This window comes from Tachyglossus aculeatus, chromosome 1, assembly GCF_015852505.1.
Source record: "Tachyglossus aculeatus isolate mTacAcu1 chromosome 1, mTacAcu1.pri, whole genome shotgun sequence".
Taxonomy (NCBI): Eukaryota; Metazoa; Chordata; class Mammalia; order Monotremata; family Tachyglossidae; genus Tachyglossus; species Tachyglossus aculeatus.
The window spans coordinates 124,382,180-124,396,114 of NC_052066.1; the positions used below are offsets into that span (position 1 = coordinate 124,382,180).

Consider the following 13,935-nt stretch of genomic DNA (forward strand, 5'->3'; position numbering starts at 1 on the left):
AAATTGTCCATTGTTTAAAAGTTCTTTGTCTAGTACTTCAAGCTCTTCCAAAGAAATACATTACAAAAGCCAGTATATGAACCTGCTTATGAAAATATGAGTGGGCCCATGATGTGATAGGAAAGCTATCGGATGTGTTCCAGTTTTAGGAGTTACAGGTGAACAGAATGTAAGATGAAAATGCAAATCAATAAGAATAAACCACATGAGCTGACTGTCTAAGGTTTGGGATCTAATCCCAATTCCCTGGAATGATCACAGTTCTGAATACTAGTCTGGCATTTTAGCTGATAATTTTTAAGTAAAGAGAATGCTTAGTGTACCATTTATGTCAGATGGATATAGGAGATACATGCATATTTGGTCAAAAGGAAACTGGGACCCTCACTACAGTTCTCTCTTTAAGTCCAGTGACAAAATCAGGTCACAGGATTTATCCTTTCACAATTGTTTCTGCTCTTTCTCCTTAGTTCACAAAGATCTAAAATAAAAGTTGGCTGAATGATATTCCAAAGACTGTTTTAATGATCTAATGATATTCAAAAGAGAGTCACTCTATAAAACCCAGGCTGATGTTAGCCAGTGGTTGTCACTGAAGGATGTTGGACACACAAGCAATAATGTTTGGGAAAATAAATGATCGCAAATGCAATGTGTTAGTAGCAGGGTGACCTAATGCAAAGAACTCAGGCCTGGGGGTTGGAAGATCTGGGTTCTAATCTTGGCTCTTCCATTTAGATGCTGCGTGACCTTGGGCAAGTCACTTCTCTGTGTCTCAGTTCCTTCATCTGCAAAATGGGGATTCAATACCTGTTCTCCCTCCTATTCAAACTGTGAGCTCCATGTGGGACCTAATTATCATATATCTACCCTAACGCTTAGTGCAGTACTTGGCACCTAGTAAGCATTTAACAAATATCACAGTTATTAGTTGGAGTTTGCACTCTTATTCTGCCAGTTCCCTTAACCGCTTTTTGTCTTCCTCTAGTAAATAAGCGACTCATGCTTACGACATCTCCTTGAGGTCCTCTGGGTCCCTCAGATCCGGGAGGGCCTTGCTGACCCTATAGGGAGAAAATATCAAGAACTGTTAAAATACTGAATCTAGAACCTAGGCCGAGCATAAACTCTTGAATTCAGTGTGAACTCCAGGGACCAGTCCCCTAAATTTTTGCTTGCCTTGGAGATTGACCTGAATATGACTGCCCCCGAATGGGTCCTTGCTCCACACTGTACTTACTGGGGATGATTTAGACCAGTTTCCATTTAAAGGTTATATTCTCCCAAGTATGTGATGCTCAGATAACTTGCATTTCACACAAATGGGCAGTGTTACATGTTAATCTCTCCCTCTGCGGTCTCAGAACAGCTGCCATCAGCTGGGGACACTTCTGCAGAGTGTTCCTAAACTTGGACTTCAAGAATCTGGAGGCTGAACATTTTATGTTGAGGGCACACGTTTCTGGAATTCCCCTCTCCTGCCGAGGGACTCTGGCTATAATGGCAGGGCCACCTGGTTAGGCTCGACTACCTTTACTGGTTCTCAAGTTATCACAAGTATATTTTTTAAAATGACTGCCCCTGCACTCTAAAGCAAAAAGACAAATACATTTGGCACTTTGGGAAGTGTATTTAGTTTTTCAGACCACAAGGGACACTGAATGAATGTGGACACAGTGTGAAATGAATTATCCATTACCCATGTATCTTTTTAGCAACATTTGCTTACCCGGCTAAGAGGTTAAATGATCACATTTACCTTAAAATATGACGGACATCTGTGAACTTAATACATCACAGTTATGCATGTTCAGTAAATTCAGCAAAGTACTGTAAGGTCTCCTAAGAGTTAATGCTTCTCCAGCACTTCCCCAGTTACTTTCAGCACTGGGAGATTACACTTCACTGTGGATAACATTTTGCATTTGGCTATAAGTGGAGCGAACGCCATTCTAAACTATGTCAGCCTATGGTGGGCTTTGAATAAAAAAATATAAAAAGCTGCTTCAGTAGAATTGAACACACCTGAAGTCCTGGGCTTCCCACAGATCCAGGTGGACCAGGGTCCCCAGGTTCACCCTAAACACATTATGGGGAGAAAAATTGAATGATTAATGATATTTAAATTGTTTCAGATTTAAATAGTCAAAACAGTTTAATTTTCAGTTTCACTGAACTAACAATTGAATCTCAAAGAATCAAATACCAGTGTCAAATAGTTACCTTCATTCCTTGAGATCCTTCTATCCCAATTTCTCCCTGAAAAAAAAAAGATTTGCATCACAATTTCATTTAGGCAGGAGCCCATGAAATTCCATTACATGACATTCAGCAGGGTACATAATATGAAATTATGGAAATTGGAAGGCCTCAAGTGATTTACATAATTTCAGACTTCTCTTTTTAAACTGAACATATGCTCTCTACTTGTAGTGACAAGTGTCACCATCTAATAACATTTCAGTTCCAGGTGTGAGACCCAATGCACAGCTGACATCATTTAGATGATGTCATTTGCCAGTTGACTTCATGGTCACTGCAAAAGCAGTCCAGTGAAAGATTATCCTGTGTTACATTTATTTTTATTTACTGTGACTCCCTCTCTTGAAACTATTGAGCAGATGCCATGTCAGGTGTAGAAATGTAAACCTCCCTCTTGCTTTAGTGAGATGTAGCCTGCCTAATCCCAAATCTCACTCAAAAAGCTATTCTCCTCTTCTCTATCCCTTCCCCACCCCTCAAAACATACTTTAATCCATGGAGTCTAAAATACACGTCAAACCCTCCCAGCTCTCTCCTTGTAACTTCCAACTGCCAGCTCAGGTTTCTCCTGAACTTTTTGACCCTTCTTCCCATGGTAGGGTGGGCACCTTGAGTTCCCCTCCTCTGATTTCAGGTAATCAGCTGTCTCCCTTGGCTCTGATTACCTCATGGCTCTCTCATCTTCGAAAATTAAAAACAAGTGGAGACGATACTTAATATATTTATTGTCCCTACTGGAAACTTACCATTGAGAACCTAAACATCTAGTCTTCCCCACCATATTCTCTTTCTGAGTGGTAAACTCTGCAGGAGTGCAGTTCTGAGTAATTTAAACTCTTCACCCATGAGAATTTTTAACCCCACATTCTCTCTCCATTGCTGTCAGAATTACAACTCACCAATAATTCCCCTTGATGACCCAGAGGCTTACAACAGCTGCACTAAGAAACATTGTGTAATAGGATATGGACAGACATGGCTTACACCAATATTTTATTTATTTTTTCTCAAAGTTTTCTCTGATAAATATTTAGAGTTGAAAATTTTTTTCTATTAAATGACAACGCCAAAAAATAGTTGAAGACCAAAGTTAAAGTGTGCAATAATAAATAAGGATTAAAGTTCACAACAGGAAAAAATAATTTGAAACCCAGAATTCCTCTTCTCTCACTTCCTTCTGCATCGTCCATGCACTTGCACCCTTTATTCATCCCACCCCTCAGCCCCCCAGCCATTATGCCCATATCTGTAGTATGCACACATATGCACCGTATGCTCATATTATGCACATATCACATATCCTTCTAGATTGTGAGCCTGTTGTTGGGTAGGGACCGTCTCTATATGTTGCCAACATGTACTTCCCAAGTGCTTAGTACAGTTCTCTGCACACAGTTAGCGCTCAATAAATACAACTGAATGAATGAATCTGTAATTTATTTTTTCTGTGAGGGTCTGTCCGCCCTCTAGACTGCTTGCTACCTGTGAGCAGGAAATGTGTCTACCAATTCTGTTGGGTGGTACTCTCCCAAGTGCTTAGTAAAGTACTCTGCACACAGTAAGCTCCTCAATAAATATAACTGATTGATTGCTGTTGCACCTACTTGGTTTCAAATTTATTAGCATCCCAAGTAATCACTCCTTAAATCTAAGAAAAAAGTTATCAAAGTGAGCAGTAAAAACTAGTCAGTGATGCAGGATTTACTTACTGTATCTCCTTTTTCTCCTTTTACAAATGGTTCTGCCTATTAAAAATGCATAGCAAATTATACTATTTAAAGATGTTTGGTAGGTTTACTTTTAGAAATCAACTAAGCCTTCACTTTACGTGCATTTTAGACTGGCCACTATAGATAGAGTTTCAAAGCAGCATAGTAAAATTTGTGAATCTTCTTCTGGATCCCCTTATGCTGACTAGTAGGCAGAGGAAGACAACAAATGAGTACATTTGACTTACCCAACTCTCAACCACACAGACCCAACTTACTTCCCCATCCCAAGAACTATCCCCAAATGACAATGGGCTCTATTCACTTGCATGTCCTAAGGCAGGGATTGGTAACCGTTTTATAATAATAATAATGATGGCATTTGTTAAGCGCATAGTATGTGCCAACCACTGTTCAAAGCGCTGGGGGAGATACAAGGTAATCAGGTTGTCCCACGTGGGGCTCACAGTCTTAATCCCCATTTTACAGGTGAGCTAACTGAGGCACAGAGAAGTTAAGTGACTTGCTCAAAGTCACACAGCTAAGTGACAGAGCTTCACTTTTCTGTGCCCCAGTTTCCTTATCTGTAAAAAATGAGGGTTAAGGCTGTGAGCCCCATGTGAGACAGGGACTATATCCAACTTGATTAGCTTGTATCTACCCCAGCACTTAAAACAGTGCCTAGCACATGGTAAGTGCTTAAAGAAACACCATTAAGAAACAAACTGAAAACTAATGTCCTGTGTGACCTTGGACTTGCACTTGGATCTGTGACCCTTGGATTTGATATTTGCCTCACCCTCAACCCCACAGCCCTTATGCACATATCTTTAAATTTTGTGTAAATTATTTAATGTCTGTCTCTCCTTCTAGACTGTAAACTTGCTGTGGACAGGGGACATGTCTGCTAACTCTATTATACTGTACTCTCCCAAGCACTTAGTACACTGCTCTATACATAGTCAGTGCTAGTCCATTGATTGACTGGACAAGTAACTAAAATTCTCTGGGCCTCAGAAATGGGGATAAAATTAATCTGTGATCCATGTATGGCTATGGGGACTGAGTCCCAACTGATGAACTTGTTCTACCCCAGCATTTGCACAAAATAAATGCTTCTAATAAATTCTATAATGAATAAATTAAATGGGAGAGGGAGATGAAAAGGAGAAAGTAGAGAAGAAAAGGGAGGGGCAGATGGTGGATTTATTTATCCATTATTTAAATAATGGATTTATTACTCTATTTATTTATTTATTTATTTTACTTGTACATATCTATCCTATTTATTTTATTTTGTTAGTATGTTTGGTTTTGTTCTCTGTCTCCTCCTTTTAGACTGTGAGCCCACTGTTGGGTAGGGACTGTCTCTAGATGTTGCCAATTTGTACTTCCCAAGCACTTAGTACAGTGCTCTGCACATAGTAAGCGCTCAATAAATACGATTGATGATGATGATGATGATGATGGTGAGAAAGCCATACCAAAGGTTAATATCTTTCTTGTCCCCTTCTCTTGCTCCTGGATCTTGCTCCAGGAGTGTGGGAGGGTGGTGCCCACACAGCTGGACATAGGCATCAGAGGTGCAGCCTCTTAAGAGGGCTGAGGTGGTATGATGGGGATAGGGCCTGGGGTGAAACACACTGCTGAATAATAAGATTTTTTTTCATTAGTATTTTGTGAATTATCATTTCTTACCTTTCCACCTTTAGCACTGTGTATGCCAATGTCTCCTTGCTCACCCTATTAAAGAATGACACAAAATGAATTATGTGTAGCTTCCCTAAATTCTGCCCAAACTGAAATATTTGCCAAGTATAATAATAATGATAATAATAATGGTATTTGTTAAGAACTTACTATGTGCCAGATACTGTACTAAATGCTGGGGTGCATAAAAGCAAATTGAGTTGGACACAGTCCCTGTCCTATCTGGGTCTCACAGTCTCAATACCCATTTTACAGATGATGTAACTGAGTCCCAGAGAAGTGAAGTGATTTGCCCAAGGTCATACCGCAGTCAAGTAGTGGAGCTGGGATTAGAACCCATGACCTTCTGATCTCAGACCCATGCTCTATCCATTATGCTTACTTTTCATGACTTGCTGGTTTGGTCACTTATTTATATGGTTCTATTTGAATATGATCTTTTTCAAATAAAAAACAAAAACAAATGAACAAAAGCAAACAACAATAACAGAAAAACCCATAATCACTATAATATTATCTAAGTGGGTAAAGTTTATGGTTCTAGGAAATACCAAGAAAGTGTATCTCACTGACTAAACAATTCTCTAAGTACAGTAATATCTTTTTCCAGTTTTTTAGATGAGAAAGTCCTTACTTTGAGAAATACATAATATAATATATATATATGTATATATATTTATATTATATATATAGAATTGGAATTTATTCAACATGTGTATACATATATTTGTATATATCTCCAGTACACACACACACACACACACACACACATACAAATATATCTTATTTTAAAAAATGGTACTTGTTAATCACTTACTATGTTCTAGACACTGTACTAGGCATTGGAGTAGATATAAGATAATCAAGTTTGACACAGTCCTGCTCCACATGAGACACACAGTCTATGTTATAGATGATGTTACTGAGGCACAGATAAATTAAGACACTTGCCCAAGGTCACCCAGCAGACAAATGGTAGTGCCAGCATTAGAATCCAAGTCTTCTAACTCCCAGACCCAAGTCTTTCCACTAGACCACACTGCAATATCAACACGACACACAGTCTTACATGTATGGAATGCATATCTGCAATTCTGTATATATATATATATATATATCTTATGTAATATGTATGAACGTATGTAGAAATATTTAATTTCTGGTCAATCAATCATAGGCCCTGTGCAGAGCACAGTAATAAGTATTTGGGAGAGTACTATAGGGTAAACAGATATCTGCTCTCTAGCTTTCAGTCTAGCCGATCAATTTCTGAAACTATGAAAGAAATGGAGTCAATCAAGGATTGTGTAGTAAAAATTTTCTGTATTGCTTAGTTTACTAGTTTTTCTTTTCCGCTCTTAAGCCCTGAAAGACTTAGTTTCTGCTTTCATCCTTTTATTTTCCAGTTTCCGTCACTCATTCTCAACCTCAAAAAAGTGAAGAGCAATATATGAAAAAGGAAACATTAATTTATCTTTTAGAGTGTGGCGTGTTGTCAAGTGATTTGTTGGACTTGATGAACGTGCCAAACTAGGGCACGTTTCATACAACGTGGAGACTAGGGAGTGGCTAAATTATCAAGGCAAGCTCTGTATAAGGATATGAATTTTCAGTGTTTTACAGTGAAAATCACTTTTTGGTAATTTATCATTTTTCTATCCAATAACCTAAAATTAATCAACAGACATAATTCCTAGAGAAATATTTTTTAAACTAGCAATAAAAACATAACCATTTGAAGGAAACAGAAGCTATCTAGAATATGAACTGAGATATATTATGCAACCAACAGATCTCATGATCTCAAAATGGCACACTAAAAATTATTAAGAATCTAGCTTCAGAAGTACTTCCATTATTTTTCAGGAAGGTTGTAGCCATTAATGCGAATCCATTTAAGCTCCTCAAACTTGGCAGACATGAGGTTATCTCACTGTAAGATCTCACTCCAGACTGTAAGCTCATTGTAAACAGGAAACGTGTCTACTAACCCTGTTGTACTGCACTCTCCCAAGCCCTTAGTCTGCACTCTCCTAAGCCTCAATACTGTCCTCTGCACATAGTAAGTGATCAATAAATTCAATTGATTGACTGATATCTATTCATTCATTCATCCATTCAATTGAATGAATGAATAAATGAATGAATGAATGCACAAGTGGAGGAGTGGATTTTGAGAAGTGGCAGGAGATCTCCTCTAGAGATACAGCCGGGAAGGATTGGAAAGTTGAAGAGGGGGCTGGAAGGGGAAGTGCCTGAGTAGGGGCAGGAGCGATTTTAGGGAGCTCAGCTCACACCTGGTGGTGTCAATTTTCTTAATAAAGTAGGTGGCCAGCTCAATGGGTGCAAGGAATGGGTGAGGCAGGGGGATAGGGGCCCTGAGGATTGGAGTTAAATGTCTAGAACAACTGGTGAGGGTGATAGGCTTGGGTGTCAATAATTACGGAGAAATAATTTAGCTAGGCAGAGAGAGGGCACAGTTGAAGCATGCAACGATAAACTTGAAGTAGACGAAATCAGCCTGATACTTAGATTTCTGCCAGCAGCTCTCTAAGACTCGTGCATAAGAGTGAAGGAGGCAGACTGTGCAGGTGATCCAGGGCTGTGGGTTAGTGGTATGAGATTGATGAAGGGAGTGAGTAAATTGAGGTCATTAGAGAGTTGGTGTTGGGATCATCAGTTTGGTCATCAAGGGAAGGTAGTTTGGTGTGAGAAGTGGTACCACTGTCAGGTCTCCAACTGGACCATCTGAACCTGCTTGTCAGATCATTACTCTGTCTTTTTTCACTCCTTATGATGAAAAGATCACTATTCAACAGGAAACAAGTGTTCTTTTCTTTTTCCTTCAAAATTATCAGCATTTTAAAAACACAACTGGTGACTGTAAGCTCCTTGAGGACAAGAGCTATGCTCTTTACTTTCATTTTACTCTCTCAAGAACAGAATATTATAAAGAAACAGTATGGGCTAGTGGATAGAGCACAGGCCTGGGAGTCAGAAGGTCATGGGTTCTAATCCTAGCTCTGCTGCTTGTCTGCTATATGACCTTGGACAAGTCACTCAACTTCTTTGAGCCTCAGTTAATCTCATCTGTAAAATGGGGATTAAGACTGTGAGTCCCACGTGGGACCGGGACTATATCCAACCCGATACAGTTCTTTCTTTCCACTAGGCCACATAGCTGCCTGTTAAAAACTGTATGGTGACTTCCAGTTGCTGCACACCTGAAACAATTGACCATCTATTAACTCTCCACCCAACTGGCCTCACTTAGCTCCTGCTCCACCTGTGATTGTGCTTTCCATTTGGCTAAAATAACCTTCTTCTCTGACCCCTCTATGGTTGCTGCTTCCATAGCATAATATCCTCCATGCATTTCATTCTCAGTCTCCTTCACGGGCTCCTCCCCCATATCCCATCCCCTTACTGTAGGGGTTCCTCAAGGGTCAGTTCTTGGTCTCCTTCTGTTCTCTATCTATACTCACTCCCTTGGTGAACTCATTTGCTCCCATGGCTTCAACTATCATCTCTGCGCTGTTGACACCCAAATCTACATCTCCACCCCTTTTCTCCCTCCCTCCCTCCCGGCTCGTATCTCCTCCTGCCTTCAGGACATCTCTGTCTGGATGTCTGCCAGACTGTGTTCCTTCCCTTCCCTCCCAAACCCTGTCCTCTCCCTGACTTTCCCGTCACTGTAGACGGCACTTCCCTTCTTCCCGTCTCACAAGCCTGCAACCTTGGTGTGATCCTTGACTCCACTCTCTCATTCACCCCACACATCCAATCCATCACCAAAACTGCCCTTTCCTCTCCATCCAAACTGCTACATTTCTGGTTCAATCTCTCATTCTATCTCGACTGGATTACTGCATCAGCCTCCTTTCTGATCTCCCATCCTCCTGTCTCTCCCCGCTTCAGTCCATATTTCACTCTGCTGCCTGGATTATCTTTGTATAGAAACACTTTGGGCATGGCACTCCCCTCCTCAAAAAATCTCCAGTGGTTGTCTATTAACCCTCAAATCAAGCAAAAACTCCTCATTCTTGGCTTCAAGGCTCTTCATCACCTCATCCCCTACTACCTCACCTCCCTTCTCTCCTTCTACAGCCCAGTCCGCACCCTCCGCTCCTCTGTCACTAACCTCCTCACTGTGCCATGTTCTTGCCCGTCCTGCCATCGACCCCTGGCCCACATCCTGCCTCTGTCCTGGAATGCCCTTCCTCCACACATCCACCAAACTAGCTTTCTTCCTCCCTTCAAAGCCCTACTGAGAGCTCACCTCCTCCAGAAGACCTTCCCAGACTGAGCCCCCCTTTTTCCTCTTCTCTTCCTCCTCCCCTCCTCATCGTCCCCCTGCCCTACCACCTTCCCCTCCCCACAGCACTTGTATATATTTGTAAATATTTATTACTCTATTTTATTAATGATATGTATATAGCCATAATTCTATTTATTCTCATGGTATTGACACCCGTCTACTTATTTTGTTTTGTTGTCTGTCTCCCCCTTCTAGACTGTGAGCCAGTTGTTGGGTAGGGACCGTCTCTATATGTTGCCAATTTATACTTCCCAATTGCTTAGTACAGTGCTCTGCACACAGTAAGTGCTCATGAATGAATGATTTGCTTGTATGCTCCCCAGCGTTTGTACAGTGCCTGGCATATGGTAAGCACTTAAGAAATACCACAATTATTAATTGTTATTATTCCATACAGTAAGTGCTCAATAAATCCTATTATTATGATGATTTTTGTTAAGCGCTTACTATGTGTCAAACACTGTTCTAAGTACTGTTCTAAGTAAATTAATCAGGTAGGACACAGTCCCTGTGGAAAGAGCCTGGGCTTTGGAGCCAGAGGTCATGGGTTCTAATCCTAGTTCCACCACTTGTCAGCTGTGTGACTTTGGGCAAGTTACTTAACTTCTCTGTGCCTCAGTTTCCTCATCTGGAAAATGGAGATTAAGACTGTGAGCCCCCATTGGACAACCTGATCACCTTGTAACCTCCCCAGCACTTAGAACAGTGCTTTGCACATAGTAATAATGATAATAATAATAATGATGATGGCATTTATTAAGCGCTTACCATGTGTAAAGCACTGTTCTAAGCACTGGGGAGGTTACAAGGTGATCAGGTTGTCCCATGGGGGACTCATAGTCTTAATCCCCATTTTACAGATGAGGGAACTGAGGCACAGAGAAGTGAAGTGACTTGCCCAAAGTCACACAGCTGACAATTGGCAGAGTCAGGATTTGAACCCATGACCTTAGACTCCAAAGCCGGGGATCTTTCCACTGAGCCACGCTGCTTCTCTGAGCCACACTGCTGCTCAAGTAAGCACTTAACAAATGCCATTATTATTATTTCTCAAGAAAATCAAGCAACACCAATTTCCCTGATTCATTTTCATGAATGTCAAAAGTGTCTCCCTTGCAGGAACTTCATTTTCAATGGTCTGTCTACACAAAGCATAAAGTGTAGAAAATTGGACTCCCTGTTGTTTTCCATTTCTATGGAGGTTCTTATTTTCACAATATTTTCTGGGGTGTGAGGCAATATCTTCGCATGGAATTGCTACCCTTAGGGAGTGACGGAACATTTCCAGGATTCATGACAAATATAGTATGCATCAAATGCATCAAATGTGAATGAAAGCACATGAACATGATGTACTACTAGATACTTATAAACTTACACATCTCTGTGCACAAATATATATTGTCACATTAGCTAGAGAAGGAAATGCAATGATTTAAGATCCTGAATTTAAGATCACTGAAGTTTCACAATTATTCAGCAGGGAAAAACTTACTGGTTCAAAAATCAAACCAGTGATGCTCAAGTTCACGCAATCAAGTTTAGGAGTTATTCAAACTAAGGCAATAAAAGCTTGTTTTTAGTTGAGTTTTAAACTGGCATTATAGCAGCCAACAATTGAATTAAATGTAACATTTCTTTCCATTTTTTTTTGTTTAAACAGGTCAATCACCCAGTTAGTAAATACAAAGACTTTTGTAATATTGAGAGTATATAGAATATAGAAAAATCTTGGGTCTTGACCCACAGTGATATGGCCAGAATTTTGTAACGTGCAAATTCAAGGAACATCAAGCTTTTAATTACAACTCGTGACCTGTCTTCATCCATCATGGTCTAACTATCTCCCCTTAATTTGTTCTCTTCACTAGAGCCAACTTCTACTCAGCAGTCTTCACTGAGGAATAATTTTGGCTGCTAATCCCGAAGTTGCTGCAGAAGCAGCAGGCAGGTTCAGGCTCATGCATTCAGCAGGACAGTTAATTTCCTCTGACTGAACTCATTACCAGCACATTGCAACATCCACTGAGATATAAAGATGTAACCAAACAAAAATTATTAAGATTTTTGTTCAGCTTTGGGATACCATTTACCACAGTTCGTTTTGTGCTGTGACTTTATTTTCACACAGGTAGTCCCTAAATAGAAGTAAAACAAAACCGTTTATTTTCATTTCATTAAGTTTCTTTTTCGAAAAGAGGAGCAAATACTTTATAGATACTAGAGGCAAAATGATTCAGAAAATTTTTTCTACTTTAACTCATTCCATGTTGATGTCATACTTACACTCACCTAATGTCCTAGGTTCCATGTGCTGCTCCCTACAATAAACTTAGTACAAGCGCTTAGTACAGTGCTCTGCACACAGTAAGCACTCAATAAATATGATTGAAAAAATAAACTACTTTGTGCTTCTGCTTATTAGAATAGAAATTCATTTTAATTTGTGTTTTGTCATGTTAAGATCTTCTGTGTGGCCTGGCTGGGTATTAGACAGAAAATGGATGAGATGGTACAGCCCTCAGAAGAGTTTGTGGAACATCCTGGGGCTCTTCAGGGGGCCTTGGAACATCTTGGAACATGAACCCTGAGGATACTGTTTTGCCCTAGCACTTGGATTTTTACCCTTTAAGCACTCCAGCTTCATCCCCACAGCACTTATATACACACCAAAATATATTTTATTGTTGGTGTCTCTCTCTAGACTGTAAGCGTCATGTGGCATGGACCCTGACTTCCAACTCGGTTGGCTTGTATTCTCCCAAGCACTTAGTACAATGCCTTGCACATAGTAAGTGCTCAATAAATATCATCGATTGATTGGTGATAAGCTAGGAAGACAAGGAAGTAAGATAGGCCTGGAATATTTGCCAAATATTTGTACAGTGCTCTGCACACAGTAAGTGCTCAATAAATACGATTGATGATGATTTGCCACCAGGACTCTGATGGCCATGGGAACCTCCTGGCCCTGGGGCAATCTTCATCCAGACATGGTAGAAGTGAAAGCCCATCCAGCATGGGAGCACCGGTAAGCAAATGATACCTTTACAAAATTCGAAATACTGGGGAAGTTGTGGTGCTTTCCCACCAAACACTGGGACAGTACAGTGCCCAGATCCTGCCACATTAAAGCAAATAGTTGTCTTTCATATTAGAAGGCATGACTGACAGTGAATTTCACCTATGGCATGGGTGGGCTTGAAGACCACCCGGCTGATGGTCAAAGAGCCCTATGTTCTGGTTGGGAATTTATGGGGCCAGGCCAAGCCATAACCAAGCTGAACCACTCAGCTGAACTGGTAAAATGCCTGCACTTTCCTGCTGCCCTGCCTGGACTTCAACATCAAGAAGGGTGTGGAGAGGACTCGAAGCAGCAGCATCATCAATCATCATCATCAATCGTATTTATTGAGCGCTTACTATGTGCAGAGCACTGTACTAAGCGCTTGGGAAGTACAAATTGGCAACCTATAGAGACAGTCCCTACCCAACAGTGGGCTCACAGTCTAAAAGGGGGAGACAGAGAACAAAACCAAACATACCAACAAAATAAAATAAATAGGATAGATATGTACAAGTAAAATAAATAAATAAATAAATAGAGTAATAAATATGTACAACCATATGTACATATATACAGGTGCTGTGGGGAAGGGAAGGAGGTAAGATGGGGGGATGGAGAGGGGGACGAGGGGGAGAGGAAGGAAGGGGCTCAGTCTGGAAAGGCTTCCTGGAGGAGGTGAGCTCTCAGCAGGGCCTTGAAAGGAGGAAGAGAGCTAGCTTGGTGGATGGGCAGAGGGAGGGCATTCCAGGCCCGGGGGATGACGTGGGCTGGGGGTCGATGGCGGGACAGGCGAGAACGAGGTACGGTGAGGAGATTAGCGGCGGAGGAGCGGAGGGTGCGGGCTGGGCAGTAGAAGGAGAGAAGGGAGG

The 13,935-nt window shown here is 40.9% G+C and overlaps 1 protein-coding gene across 1 annotated transcript in view; it reads right to left on the reverse strand.

The window, feature by feature from the left end:
* The window catches only part of COL19A1 (collagen type XIX alpha 1 chain), a 335,135-nt gene that overhangs the window by 90,754 nt on the left and 230,446 nt on the right, over nucleotides 1-13,935 (reverse strand). Inside the window, exons 16-19 of the mRNA XM_038744466.1 lie at nucleotides 5,670-5,714; nucleotides 2,224-2,259; nucleotides 2,026-2,079; nucleotides 1,011-1,064 (exon numbers count right to left, since the gene is read on the reverse strand). Coding sequence (XP_038600394.1) covers nucleotides 1,011-1,064; nucleotides 2,026-2,079; nucleotides 2,224-2,259; nucleotides 5,670-5,714 — 189 coding nt within the window. The remainder of the gene's footprint in view (nucleotides 1-1,010; nucleotides 1,065-2,025; nucleotides 2,080-2,223; nucleotides 2,260-5,669; nucleotides 5,715-13,935) is intronic.